The following is a 15080-nucleotide window of genomic DNA, read 5'->3' on the forward strand; positions in this document are numbered from 1 at the left end:
TGGGCTAAGTAACCAGCCGCAGACTTGATTTTGTGGTGTTTTATCACCTCTGATGAAATTAGAGGGCTCTCTACTGGGCTGAGGTGGAGGGAAAAACACAGCGAGAGAGTGGCAGAGAGGCAGAACCATTTGTGGCGTGTGTAATAATGCATCTGTTATATGTGCTGCAGAAGAAAGAGCCAGAAAATAGGCCCTAAAGGGGCGACATGTACGTTTTTACAATTGGCTCTGTGCATAGCCAACGTTCACATTAACAGCTGTTTACTTACCAATCTGGCAGAAACCCTGTGACTTCAGTATCAAGCAATGGTAATGTTAGCTCAGATTCCGTTTCTATCCCTTCTTTTCTTTTATTGAGATGAGCACAATAACCAGCTATTCCTGGCCTGATGTAGTAGCACTGCTCCGAGACGCATTGTAACCTCTTGTCTCTTGGCAAGCGCTCCACCTCCACCGCCCACTCAGGAAACCACGTGTGGCAGTAGAGAAAATGTACATATTGCAGCTTTGGCCTAATCTGTACTATTATTTCACAGAAGCTGTCTGGCTTCTGTGCAGACTGATGTCGGACGGACAATCGTATGTACCATTGTCTGTTCAAGGCAAGACGGAAATGTCTTTATTCCTACTCGCAATTCTGTGTAAAAGGTACAAATATGGACTTGGTGGAGTTGTTTTGCCTTTCACACGTAGTCACAGGACTGAATCAATGAATGTGTGAAATGCGGAGTTCATATGACCAGAGAGGATGTTTTGTCACAAGTCACACGTCTGATTCTGAAAATGTGCATGTGATCTAACATGACGCTTTAGCGCAGAAATATCTTTGTTTGGTTGAGTGGACACAAGCAAACCCTGGGTCCTAAAGGCAATATAACAGAACGTCTCTTCAAAAGTGGGTCTAACGTGAGGTCAAGTCATGATGCTTATACTCTTTCACTCAGTCAGGATGGGATAAGAGCAGGTCGTTAAGGGTTGGTGGTTAAATTCCCTACAAGTGCTTCCTTTGCAATAAATCACAGTCATGAGGGTGAGATACACCAAAGCATGGACTGCTGACCCTGAGCAGACGGACGTATCCCCTGCTCTGGAGTTTGGACTTGACAAACAACTCATGGGCAACGAGCCCCTGAGCCGATCAATAATCAGCTCTACAATGAGGTCAGATTTGACTATTAACTACAAAACAGAAAGTCAATATCGTGGGCCGTTACGAAACTGTAGTGGACTACAGGACGTTTGTTGAGTCAGAGGTTCGTATGTCCATGTGGCCGTATGCAGACGAGACCAGCTGTGATTGGTGTAGCCTAAGATTCATGTTAATTAGGAACAGTGCTGCTGTGTTTGTCAGGATATCAGCTAAGGAGCGAGGTTGGCTGTAAAGATCATTAACCCGTTGGAGAGGATGAGCGTGAGAAATGAATTTGGTCACATGCACGCTGAGACAGAGCCAGGAAGTCGTGCACAAGCACACACACCGATTATCTGTGGACATCATCGCTCAATCACATGACAGCCAGTGCTCTCCCACTTAATCACAATCAAACTCTCAGACGGTTCATGAGACAGAGAAGGTTTTTACTTGTCTGTGCCGAGTGCATTGCTGAGCGTGAGCGCCGTGCATGCTGCCAGCGAACTGGTCCAGGACTCGGAGTGTTGGGGGAATAGCAATCACACAAACTCTCCGTCATGTTAATTGCATCGACGGATAATTGATTTTAGCATGAGACGAGCCACAGCTGGCAGCAGCAAGGACTCGCACTTACATGTCTGCATTACATCAGGTCCCATTCCCACTGTTACATCACAGAGCGCTGGTCCGTGGGCATTGCACTCGTACGTTCCCAAACTCAGAACCACATACTTCTTCACCTGTCTAGCTCTTCCCCTTTAAGCCACACAGCAATTCACTGTGATCTTTCTACTATTTTTTTTTTTTAGACGGAGGAGCTCAGGAGACGAGTGTGTTTCGTGCTGCTTCTCCAGTGCTTGGGTGTTAGCCAACCCAGAGCCGCCTCATCCTCTCAGCGAGCGAGTGATTACAGAGCTACACCAGGCTATATCATACACTCCTTAGATGAAACAGTAGCAGTAGAAATTGAAGGGATTACTTTGACTGACAGTTATATTCCCCCCCCCCCCCCCCCCCCCTCCCTCCCCTGAGAATCTTACATAACCGTCTTTTGGATTTCGGCTGGTGACTGCTGAGTGAAATAACACGTCTCATTGTCTAACTAATGGGTATAATGTACATTTAGACCAAAATAATAACACTAGCTCTGTTTGTGTTCACCTCCTTCTCCGCTTCCCCTCATTCCTCTCTATCTTGACCCCCTTCCCTCTCCTCCCTCCCTCCCTCTTGAGTGTGCCAGCCAGCCTGTGTAAATTTGCTCCAGATAATAGTGGACGTACCGTGCCAGCTTCTGGAGTTGTTGCTGCCACTGTGGCTGTAACGGCTTGTTACCCAGCTGGAGCAATGTCTGCATGGCTCTTTCCTCTTCCTTCCTTCCTTCCTTCCTTCCTCCCCTCGTCTGTCTGTCCCTCTCCCCCTGACTTTCATCTCCCTATCTTTCTCTCACCCACTCAAACTGGGGCCACTGTTTTGTTTTTTTTTCTCCTTCCCACCCGCTTTCACAGGCCATCATTCACTCTTTCTGTCCCCTTATCTCAGTTCCTTTCTTGATGTATTTTATTGCTTGCCTTAACCTTTTCCTATTTCCTCCCTAGCCTTCTTTCTCCCTTCTCTCAACCCTTCCAGCAGTAGCTGCCTCGGCCACTGAGCCACGCTCCGGCACCGCTCTGATCCCGAGAGTGAGACAAATGATGAAGCAGTGAGTGGGAGAGTGAGTGAATGCACAAGGAGATATGTGGTTATGGAAATGGAAGACATTTTCTTAAATGCGATCTTCATTAATCTGTCTCTGTGAACCTGAAACGTTTCACGCACACACTCCGCATGGAGCAAGTGTTTAATCTCCCACATTTCATCTCTCTTGTGGGGCTGTTTGGTGGCGCTTAGCTGTGGATTTGGCATGATTACTTGACAGAAGGTTTGGTCCATTGGCGCTTCATTTTGATTGGGTAACTGCACATGAAAGGTCAGAGTCCAAGCTTTGTTTTGCAGAGTGCAGCTGCAGGCAGATAACACTCCTGCAGGGAGGGTCTGTAGATAAAGAAAGAAAATACACACCAGAAAAAGCCAGTGCAAACACACACACACACTCACACAGGTCGGGCTGTGGCCTGCCCTTGTTTGGGTTAATGTCATCTGTATCTTCCTGACTTGGCTGCCCTCACAGTCGCTAGTCCTCACTCATTACGTTCAGCTGTGCAGCACATTAATGACCTAGCGTTTATGTAATGTGATTGCAGCGCGGCCAGACGCACTGAGCCATTCATTCGTCTCCCTCTCGTCTACTCCGCACAGGACGCACAGTCGCCTGCTCACTCAGACCGATGCCCCTCTAGCTGTCCTTTGCACCTGCTACCTGCTGCATCGGCCAAGTTCTTCAGCTCGCCAAGTCCGTTTGTCAGCTTCAACAACTCTTAAACGAAAGGAGCAACCTCAGATATGGGAAATGAAATTTGTTTTCTTTTTGAGTGTTTTTTTTTCTTAATTATAATCAGCTTTACTAGAGTTGGAATTAATAATTGAATTTAGTAGACTTTGATATACACATGAGGAGAAAAACACGTTGACTTTTCAGCGTAGTGCAGCAAGATCACAGCTTCAAAACTGTCTCAACTCCGACATAACAGCAACGATAATTTGAGATATTATTTTTAATTCCTTTGGCTTCAGAAGGTAGATTTTACCGTTGTGTATATCTGCAGCTATAAATAATTCATACAGCTGTAATTCATTTTCACATTCACGACACACCACAGGTACTTTACCTTTCATGCTGTTGCTGCACAACTGCATCCCTCCACATACGGTTTTCATTACACCACTCTATTGACTTTCAAAGTGACAGGACCGCGCAGCATCGGGAATAGTTAAGACCGTCCGATTCGATAAGGTGTGAATGGCGTCAGTCAAAGAGGCTGATTCGGTTGCGATGTGTTTGCGAGCTGAGGTGAGCTATCTGATCCTGTGGCCTCCAGTGACATCCCGCTGTGTTTGTTTTCTTCGCCCACTGAGGATTCCCTCTCCTCTCACTGAGGCCCTTTACAATTTAGATTTATGGAAATGCCTCCTAATAGAAAGCCGCTTTCACAGGATGACAGACAGCGATGATGAGGCGCACGCCACACTGGTGCGGGTAGTGTGGGATTGCCTGCAGAAGATCATGCCTCAGGATTCAACATACAATTTAGTAGGAAAAGTACATGGAGGCTGTTGGTTGTGTCAGCGGAAACAAGGATTGGGGGGAAAAAAAGGGAGTTTAATTTATGCACTTCTACGCTGGATGTGTGTCTGTGTGTCCCTGTCTATATTTGTGCAAGCCTTTGATTGAGGGTGTGGATATGTGCCTGCATGAGCTCGCTCAAGAGCATGAAAGCGAATGTCTGTGCATCTGCGTGTTTGGAGGAGGCGGCGGCAGTGGGAGGGGAAACAGAAATCATTAGCATAAGAATAACAGTGTAATCTCTCTCAGTGGATGTCACAGATTTTAGGCGTAATACCAGTGTGTTTTTGCTCAAACAGAGTTTGAAGTGTGTGCAGTGGGAGGGGGGGGGGCTCAGCAGAGGCAGGGTTGAAGGAAAGATTACACACACGTGCCCTTGTTTGCTTTCAGGGATAAGCAGCTATGGTGAGACTCGATTATTCCCGCGTCATGATGACAAGCTGTTTTCTGCGGAAGATCCTGAAACACACACGCGCCGGGGTGGGGGTGTGGGGTGAGGTGGGGGTGTGGCAGTGTTTTAATAATCTTTTACGCACGCATCAATTGGAGTTATAACTCCGAGAGGCCGAGGTGCAGGAAAGTACTTTGCTTTCATAGGTACAATTCATTGGAAGGCAATTGACGGTCGTGATTAAGTGCGCTGATGTGGGTCACTAACAAAGATAGTGCTGTCAAACACTGGATGCAAAGTGCTCTGTTAGAGTGCCCGTAGAGCACATGCTTAATCGTGGATAAGTGCACATTAATTTACCGTGCACCTCTGAATTACAGCTCTTTTCGCCGTAGCTCAGAGCCGGCACGTGTGTGAAGACAAACAAAAACAAAACAGCTTCGAATGGTTTTACATTAGCACTGTACTAACGGCGCTAATACCACTTTCCTCTGACAGACGGAAATATCAGGCATAATCAGCTACTTCCAACGAGAGGAACGACAGCAGCGACTTGAGGGCTTGTGGTTTCTGAGGGTGTTATCCCTCTCCGCCCCTTGTGTCATTTCCCTTCTCGTGGCTGGAAGGATGGACGCAGATGAGTAGATGTGCTGAGTTTTCCCCGGAAGCAGAAACAGATTCATCCGGCACTGGAGCAGAGACTTTTATTTCACATTGAGACAAAAGAATGTATAAATATAGCTTGAGCTCAGCAACTCAAGATGCCAGCGACTCCTCTCATTATCTCCACTCCTGATAGCAGCAAAGAGAGAAGACTAATGGACTAACCTCTGCTGCTATAATCGCTTTTTTATAGTCTCCTATCTAAGAAGATCTCCCTTCAGGGAAGATTAAAATTTCTATTTTTACTGCGCGAACGTCCACATCAACTGAAAAGCTCACCACGCAATCCACGTAATATTAAACGATTTAAACCTTTTTACTTGTTACTGTTGATTTTTGTTCCAAGTTGTCTCTTTGATTTGCGGCGCATCACTTTTACTTGAGCATTAAGATTTCACGCTTTACATTAATCATTCAGGGAATAACACATTAATCCAAGGCATGAAATTATGATCTCCCATTTCCTTTTCCGATCTGACAACAATGGATTTAGCACCGTAAATGGATTATGGTTCATGTTCTTTATCTTCTGCAATACAATTGCTGTAAATATGAATTTAGGAGATCAAGCAAATTTGGCTTCATTGTTAAGAAGCTTAGTGTGGACGAAAAAGGAAATAGAAAAAATCAAAAGGCACAAAAACAGAAGACCTACTGTCTATTCCAGAGTGACCGAGGTTTAGAGCTGCTCCCGCTCTAAAGGCCACTTCCTAAATCCTGTTCTTCCCTGATTCTGTTTGCTGGCTGCTGCACTGCCCTCAGGCTGTTGTTTCCACAAGCCACAGTGATGGTTTGCATAGCTTATCATTACACATTTTCTCACGTCTGGCCTTTCCTCTCCCTCCTGCTGCTTCTGTTTAGCATCTTTTCACGAGATAACCAGCGAAATGCCCCCCCCCCCCCCTTTAACCACGGTTGGCATGGGCACTGTGTCTTGCCCAGCGGCTGAGGAAATCACCAAAATATCAGCGAAAGGGACAGAATGTGACGGAACGCAGCCGGCCAGTGAGAACAGTTTGTTTAACGAGTGCTCAGAAGCAGCCTGGCTGAGTGTGCCAATGCAGCGTTTTGTGAGCCTAACCATTCATTATGAATGGAAGTTCTGCAAAAACTGTATTTCCTTCTCGCCATGATCACAGCTTGTGTGTGCGCTGGAATGTGAGTGCTTTTCTGTGTCTCTTGACTCCGTGCTCGTCTTTCTTTGCTTCCATGTCTGCCAAAGAGATTGTCAGATGAGCGTCAGGATGGAAATCTACTGACAATGGCCGTGATGTTTTAGTTTTTTTCTTTTCCTGCATTTCATATTCCTCTGTGATGTAACACGCTAAAGCAGCTGACAGTTTGTCATCATGCCAGTCAATCTTTCCTGCCTGCGTGCGACGACTTCAGTTGTGATGTGTCAACACGCTGAACTTGTTGTGTTTGGTGTTGTCAGAGAGAGACAGGCATCTGCTTCATCGTGTGTTAAGAGAAAAGCTGATATCGCATATTGATGTTGATAATATCAGTTGTTGTTAGAGCCACAGCATCATGGCAAAAATATCAGGAGCTCAAATTCCAAAGCTGCTGATTTAAAGCAAAAAAAAAAAAAGAAGCTTAATTCCATTCGCTGCTGACACGGTCATGCCCTCTTCTTTTTCTAGGTCAGTAGGTGACGATGATTTAGTGTGAATCATTCCTGGTTGCATTTATATGTTAATTTCCTTCTTGGTAATTCTGACTCCTCATAAACAAAAGAAGAGAAACAGAGCTTTGAACTGAAGCGTACGAGAGGTGAAGTGTTGTTGTTCCTATTCTCTTCAAGTCTACTCCTCAGCTGCATAGTACAGAGAAGACTCTGTCAAGTGCAACAAAGAGGTGGTCATGCAATCAACTTAAACAAAGACTTCATTCCCCTCTGTTACCGAAAGCAATATGAATGGATAACCTTTGTGGAGGCTTTTATTTACAGCGTTCAGTGGCTCCCTTTTTCTTCCTCTGCCTCTGCAGCTGTTGCCACAACATGAGGGAGCGATGCATATATTTCTTCCAACGACAGGGGAAGAGGAGACGAATAAAAAGGAGAGGAATAAAAGATGGATGGGGGTAAATGTTGTATACACATATACGATTAAGGAGTGGGGGTGCAGCGAATGCTCTAAAGGGCAAAAGGCTGCGGGGCTCGAGCGAAAAGCTGGCTCAGCAGGAGGCTGATTATACCACCAAAGGGATCCACTTTGCACATCGAGCAAGTACAAACTCAAACAAAGGAGCGAGGCGGCACACAGGCAGCTGAACGTGAGGGTGGGGGTCTGGCTCTCGCTGCTTTCTCAGAGGCAATGGCACTTTTATGACCATGCTAATAAACTGCTCTTGGGACAGAGCACCTCCCACACCTCCGCCTGCACACACGCCATGAACAGCTTGACTGGGCCTTAGGACCAGTGTTTATGGACACATGGATCAATACGCTCCCTGAGGGTCTATATTTAAGTCGGAGCTGAGGAGCATACCCGTTGATCACAGGGGGAGGGGAGGGTCCCCAGGATGGCCATTACAAGATTTGGACAGGGGCTACGAAAGGGCGGACACGGTTCAGAGCGAATCCCAAATCGGCTTTGCAAATCAAACTTGTCTCAAACACAGTCGCTGCAGTAGCCTGGATGAGCAGTATCTCTCCACGTAACACCCCCCTTCCCTATCTTCAACTGCAAGTTCTTGTTCATTTAAGGCGCCTTGGCTTTTTCATTCCAGCCACATCTTTCACCCTTGATTCTCTGTGCCTTCGCTGCTGCAAATGCAAATCCGGAGCGTGACAAACGATGTAGGGCCGTCTCTGACACGTTCAAGCCCCTAGCGTCCCCTATGTCGCTCCCCGGCTTACCTCCTCCGGCTCCACAGTAATTACCCTTGTTGGATCGCTACACCTAATCATACTTGATTTTGGGGATGCACCACTTTTGTCTCCACACCCCTCCCACTCCTTGGATCTGATAGAGTACACTCATAATACTGGGGAAAAGAGGCACACACACACAAATACAAATATACTGTATATTCCTTTGGGTGGTGTTTTCATGAGGAAGCATGTGTGCAGATGCAACACTATCGCTGATTCATTTAAAGATGACTGTTGCGCTGCCAGAGGTTAATCCCTCTACAAGCTGATCATGTCAGCAGGAGATGAATAGAGTGAAATGATTTAAAAACAACAACAGCAATGTTTAGAAAAGAATAATTAATAGATTCAGACTCTTTACAAAAAAAAAAAAAAGCTCCTTAAAAGGCGGGGAGCGAAGGGGAGGGGCGCATGGAAGCGGCTCCCAATTTGTTCTCACTTGTTCCAGTAATAGGATCCAGGCCTTCCTTTCCAATGGACGAGATAATTAAGTCCTGGGGACAGACTGCACCGAGCTGTGTCTCTCGGTTTATGGCACGTGGAGAGAGATCCCCTCAGCTCAGGCTGAGCATGGTTGCGTGAATTACAGACTTTAGCTTGTAGCATGTTTTAACACATAATTACGGAAAACGGATAAATGAGTGATGGCTTGTTGTCAGAGTGAAAATGGTGATGGGAGGTGATCACTGCCATAAGATTGCACCTTGTAAGATTTGCACTACTACTAATCAGTATTACTCATTCATTCATTCATTCTTCCCAGTATTGTATTTTATTTTTTAATTTATATTTTAGGCGTCTATTTTATTTTATTACTTTCGTCTTATTTTATTTTATTTTTTATATTCTATTTTTTACTTCCTTATGTTATTTTCCATGTGTGGTTTTCTTTCCAAATATTTTGATCATGGCTAGAAGGGAGACTGTGACCCAAGAATTTAAATGCCCGGGATGGCTGCATGTAATTGTTGAGTCTTGAAACTTGTTATGCAAGAAAATAGAACACAAGGATTTCAGTTTATTCCAATTTTTTTTTTTTTTTTGCAGAACATCTAAAAAAGCTCTATGTATAATCATGACAATACACATATCAATACGTGTATAGTATCAATATATAACTGTGATATGTAGATACGTTTAGATATATTTTATTGGGCTGTCCAAGGCTTTATGAGAAATGTGAGTCTGTGGTTCTTAGAAACCACTTGCTCATTGTGTGACAGTGTCAGTGTGAGTCAGGTCAGGCTCATTTCCTCTGCTGTAACCTGCCTCTCTTTCCTGCATCGTCCAACTCTGCCCAGCAGCTCCTCAGGAATGTGCACCATAATGGTTTCCGCCAATTGTCTCGTTAAACCTCCACTCGCTCACTGAGGCTAAACTTTGACCTTTCAAGCATCTTTAATGAAGACACTCTCCCAGTCATTCGCATGTGTTTCCTTTATGTGAAATGTGAGTCATGGTTTGATGTCTAACGTCTTATCTCTTTTTCCCTTTGTTTTCTTTTCCAGAAACATGTGAAGACCCTTGCAAAGTTTGGACCTGAAAATTTGCTTTCAACAACAAAAAGGCAAAGGTCTCCTCCCTTCTGCCCCTCATCCATTCTCTCTGCTTCCTCTGCACGTCCCTTGCAGGCCCGTTAAACATGGAGGGCCGGCGGGCTACACACAGGACTTTATCACCTGAGGGTGTAGCTACTTTGCTAGTCCTCTGGCTCTTAGCATTCCCTGTCTTTTGCAGTGGACAGACATTTACTAGTTTCCACCCTGAACGCCGGGACTGGGTCTTCAACCATTTGACGGTTCACCAAAACACAGGAGCGTTGTATATTGGAGCGGTCAACCGTGTGTACAAGCTCTCAGGCAACCTGACCCTCCTGGTGTCCCATGATACAGGCCCAGAGGACGACAACAAGGCCTGCTACCCTCCCCTGATTGTTCAGCCATGTTCTGAGCCCCTTGTCGCGACCAACAATGTCAACAAGCTCCTCCTCATTGATTATTCTCAAAATCGGTTGCTGGCCTGTGGCAGCCTCTACCAGGGCGTCTGTAAGCTCCTCAGGTTAGATGACCTCTTTATCTTAGTGGAGCCCTCTCATAAGAAAGAGCACTACCTCTCCAGTGTCAACCAGACTGGGACCATGTACGGGGTCATCGTGCCTTCACAAGGCCAGGATGGGACCCTGTTTATTGGCACAGCAGTAGATGGAAAACAGGACTACTTTCCCACCATCTCCAGTAGGAAGCTGCCCCGTGACCCAGAATCCTCAGCTATGCTTGACTATGAATTGCACACCGACTTTGTGTCTTCCCTCATCAAGATACCATCAGACACACTGGCACTGGTCTCCCACTTTGATATTTACTATGTTTACGGCTTTGCCAGCGGCAGCTTTGTTTACTTCCTGACTGTCCAGCCTGAGACCCCAGAGAACAGCATGTCATCGAGTGGCTCCTCCAACGACCTCTTCTACACCTCTCGCATTGTCCGCCTCTGCAAAGATGACCGCAAGTTTCACTCCTACGTCTCCCTCCCCATTGGCTGCGTGAAAAACGGTGTTGAGTACCGGCTCCTGCAGGCCGCCTACCTCGGCAAACCGGGGCGTGTCCTCGCCGCCTCGCTCGGCATCAACGCCCAGGATGATGTGCTCTTCACCATCTTCTCCAAGGGCCAGAAGCAATTCCATCACCCGCCAGATGACTCAGCACTGTGTGCCTTCACCATCCGAGACATAAACGCACGGATCAAGGAGCGCCTGCAGTCCTGCTACCAGGGAGAAGGAAACCTGGAGCTCAACTGGTTGCTTGGGAAGGATGTGCAGTGCACCAAAGCGGTGAGTTACAGTGAGAAATGATGATTGAAAACATATTTACACAGACAATATCTCTTTCATGTGCTTCATGTGATTTTATTTCTGCTTTCGTACACATAGTATTCATCAGTGATCAGGACTTGTTCTTTCGGGAAAAGTAAATTATTATTTCTGCTGTTTTGCACGTCGATATTTTTAGATGAGGCAGATGCGCAGTAGAGTATTTCTATTCTACCTTATTTGTACAGTGCCAAATCATGCCAAGCACTTTCTTGATTACATTTTAGACTAAGGCATTATTGAGAAAAACCCAAAAGTTCCCACAATGAGCAAACACTTGGTGACAGTTCAGAGGTAAAACTCCTATTAACGTTCAAAGAAACATTAATGAACTCTCCATTGGTTGTAATCATGCAATGGTCCAACAACATCTACATCTTGTTTATTTTCCCAAAACAAGATGGTAAACAGTAGGAGACTGACCAAAGCTTCTCAGTGAGCCGAGAAACCTCAGCGTTCAAAGTTTTAGGGCGTGTGCTGTAATGAAAATAAACTCAGCACTAATCAGGAAATGCTTTTGAAACATCAAATTGCTATCAAATCTCAAAGTGTGTGTTGTAAAGTCAAAAAAGAACATGTTCATAAATTAGGGAGGGATTCTTTTTCTTTTCTTTGTTTTTTATTATCAAAGGGTTCTCATTCTGCTTGAGCACAGTATAAATAAACACACACTCCTTCTAGAACAAGGCGAAGCAGTTCAACTTACTCTGCTTCTGACGCATAGATCACACACCAGTCTATTCCTACTATATCCCCAATTATCCTATAATACAAGGCCGTGTATCTGTTACATGTTGTCATGTGGAATTAAGTTTCTTGATTTCCCTTCAGTCCCAGGAGGCCGCAGTCCTCTGTGGTTTCATTCAGTAATTGCTATCAGGAAGTGAAAAAAATACAAAACATTAAAAATTAATGACTAGCGAAACGTATGCCCAAGTCATTTAGAATGGGTGTGTTGTAGGTCTGCATGTGTGCAGGAAGGGCCTGTGATTGCTGAGTGTTTATATTTGTGTGCTGGTTTTTATTTTAGTATTATTGAGTAAGTGTTTAATGGTATCCCTCTTCTCACAGCGTTGACAGCCTCTGATCAGCTTCCTTTGTCGATAATCCCCCCTAGAGTCATTTAATTGGCCGCTCTTATTAAAATCAGTAAAGTCCCCATTAGCTCAGTGTCAAAGGTGATTGTCGGGATTGAGGGAGAAATTAACTCAAACCATCGCCGTTGGGTTTTATTAGCTCCACAGAGAAGGCGGGGAGAAGCAGCCGTATGGCGATGACAGTACTGAGGTAGGGACGCTCTAACTGTGGGAGCTCAAATTAGAACCTGTCTTCAGTTTCCCAGAAGAATCCCCAATCATCTCAGTATGCTCAGAAGGGTTCCAGTCAATCCCTGCAAAACTGCACCTCCCACTCCATTCTTTAGACATGCACTGTTATAACATCCATCTGTTCTTTTGCATTATACACCAAACTATACGCAAGCTTTGTGCATGTGTAGCCACGGAGATAAGAAGATGTAAAATACAGTCCTTAAGACCGTGTCCTTGTGCTCAATGAACAGCCAGTAAATCCATAGTATAATATGGATTATGCAGATAGATGTCAATGGATGAGGAACTTTTAAAGCCTATACAAATTACGTTTAACAAATGAATACATCAACCATGCACCAAAATTGTCTGCTTGCCGTAATCCCCTACTCAAGTCGTGCGGCTGCTCTAAAGTGCACATGTGTTCCACATCTTGTCTTTCTTAAATAAATATGTTCCTGCAACTCTGTGTGAGGTATTTTTAGAGCACCCATGTCTGAGTTTCATCAGAATATGAGGTGAATCAAGGTTAGACCAACCCGGGAGAATGTTGGTTTTTCTTTCCTGTTAACCGTTAACTTTACCTCGCTTGGAGTAAATTACACATGCAGTCCGAGCGCCTTTCCTCTGGTCCTTGCTAACAGCATGTAGCCAGCGAGCTCAAACCCGAGAACCTTAATTATACCCCCAGCTCCCATTCCTGTCTTGCAGACATTTCACTATGTGCACGCTTACTCACAGGCCAAGGCTGAGGCCGGGAATGGAACTGATGGACCGAGCCAGGGGATTCAGACACAGCAGCCAGTCAAAGATTTATCGCCCAGCCGTCCAGCCTTCTGCCATCTGGAGATTCTCTGTAGTCACTTCCACAGAGGAGGGCCATGATAGAATTCTTTCGGTATCAGACTGTTTGTGTGTCTGCGAAACACTATCATCCTTTCTTGCTTCTTGCTAATGCCCCAACAGCTAATTAACGACTTGTGAGAGCAAGGGGGAGCTGCTGCTGATAACACTGATATACCCTGGGAGCGAAGGTATCCTGTCACATCCAATTCATCAGTCATTCAAATTCCACACGAAATAAAGCACTTGATGTCCTTGTTAGACACGATTATGTAGTTTACTGTTGAAACCGGTCACGGTTACAACTGTTTTCTCCGTATTGATTAAATATTATGCTGTATTGTGAGTTGCTCAATAAGATCTAATCACATAGAGTAACCTTTTTTTAGTCTCTCCAGAGCCCTGCTAAAGGTAATCAATGTCATCTGTGTGAACGAGTCTGAAAATGTGGTAAACCTACATTTCTGCACTGCCCTGTATTTGTGAGGAAAAACAAAACAAAAAAAAAACATCTGCAAGAAGGTGAACAAGAAAACGCAACCGCACGGAGTCCATGGGGATTCGGGTCGGCTGCCAAGTCTGCTAAGTGTACATCATCTAAACAGTCTAGATATAATCAGAACCACATGGTCTGGAGCCCAACAGACCATATGTGGAGTAGCTGCATGCATGTGAGGGTGTAGATATTGATAAGCCAAAGTCTGGAGCGCTCGGCTGCCTCTCCAGAGAGCTGCTTGCTGTCCTGCCTGACCAATTCTCCGTGTGCATGTTTAGTCAGCACATGTTTAAAACAGGCATTACACTGCTATGTGCAGCACATTTAATTTTATAATCAGAAGAGTAAAGCATAATTTAAGCTCACCTGATTTTTTTTTTTTTTTGCAGTGGAGTATAGCACAATAGCACTGTGCTATTTTGGGCAAAGGAAATAAAAGGAAATGCCATAAAGTGGGAGGCGTGACTGTAAGAGGCGATTATTCCCTGTCAGCATTATTGCTTCTGCTCTGCTCATGAAATTGTGCATAGAACTGAGAGGTTCTGCAGCCGTAGTGCACAGCAAGTGGCTGAGCTGCCTCCCATAGTGGGAAATGTCACTCAACATAGTCTGCTCACACAGTTCTGACAGGGACAAAGAGACGAGACAGACAGGAGATAGACATACTGACAGAAAGAGAATTAATGAGACGGGGTTGGAGAAAGGAGAAATATATATATATATATATAGGGTGAATAAGATAGAGTTTGTGAGGAAGAGACGATGGGATGTATACATGACAGGCTGGCCTGACCATCTCACTTTACTCCACGTGGCATTTTGAGGCCACTGCTACCCAGACTGTCTCAGCTGACCTGGTTCGACACCGGAAACACCACTGTCTTGCTCCTTATTCACCTCCTCCGCTTTCCCTGTCGCCTCTTGTCTCATAATCTCATCTTCGCTCAAACCGAAAAAAAAAAAAAGACGCCTAAATGTTCCTCAAAAGTCAAACATCACAAGACTTTACTGCACAGGTCGTTTTCTTGCGAATGTGTAAATACGGTTCATCGCAGACACTTTGCTTACATGCATATTTCAGGGTGGCATGGTTATCATGCACTGTGATTGCCAGTGCGCGTAGTTATCATGCAGCGTGCGTCTTTCAGAGATGTGATGATAGGCCAGGGTAATGAGCCACGGTGAGAGCAAGGTGGAGCTCAGTCAGGCGGAGCTGAAACATGTCTGCCAAGTGGAACAGAAAGGCAAACGTTTGTCTGGCTGGGAGACTCGCTCCTG

At 45.2% G+C, this 15080-nt stretch overlaps 1 protein-coding gene across 1 annotated transcript in view; it reads left to right on the forward strand.

Moving 5' to 3' along the window:
- The window catches only part of plxna2 (plexin A2), a 161343-nt gene that overhangs the window by 12721 nt on the left and 133542 nt on the right, over positions 1 to 15080 (forward strand). The window contains exon 2 of the mRNA XM_069527668.1: positions 9793 to 11114. Within this exon, the coding sequence (XP_069383769.1) occupies positions 9927 to 11114 (1188 nt within the window). The 5' untranslated portion in view covers positions 9793 to 9926. The remainder of the gene's footprint in view (positions 1 to 9792; positions 11115 to 15080) is intronic.

The sequence above is a fragment of the Paralichthys olivaceus genome, chromosome 6 (assembly GCF_024713975.1).
Source record: "Paralichthys olivaceus isolate ysfri-2021 chromosome 6, ASM2471397v2, whole genome shotgun sequence".
NCBI classification, from domain to species: domain Eukaryota; kingdom Metazoa; phylum Chordata; class Actinopteri; order Pleuronectiformes; family Paralichthyidae; genus Paralichthys; species Paralichthys olivaceus.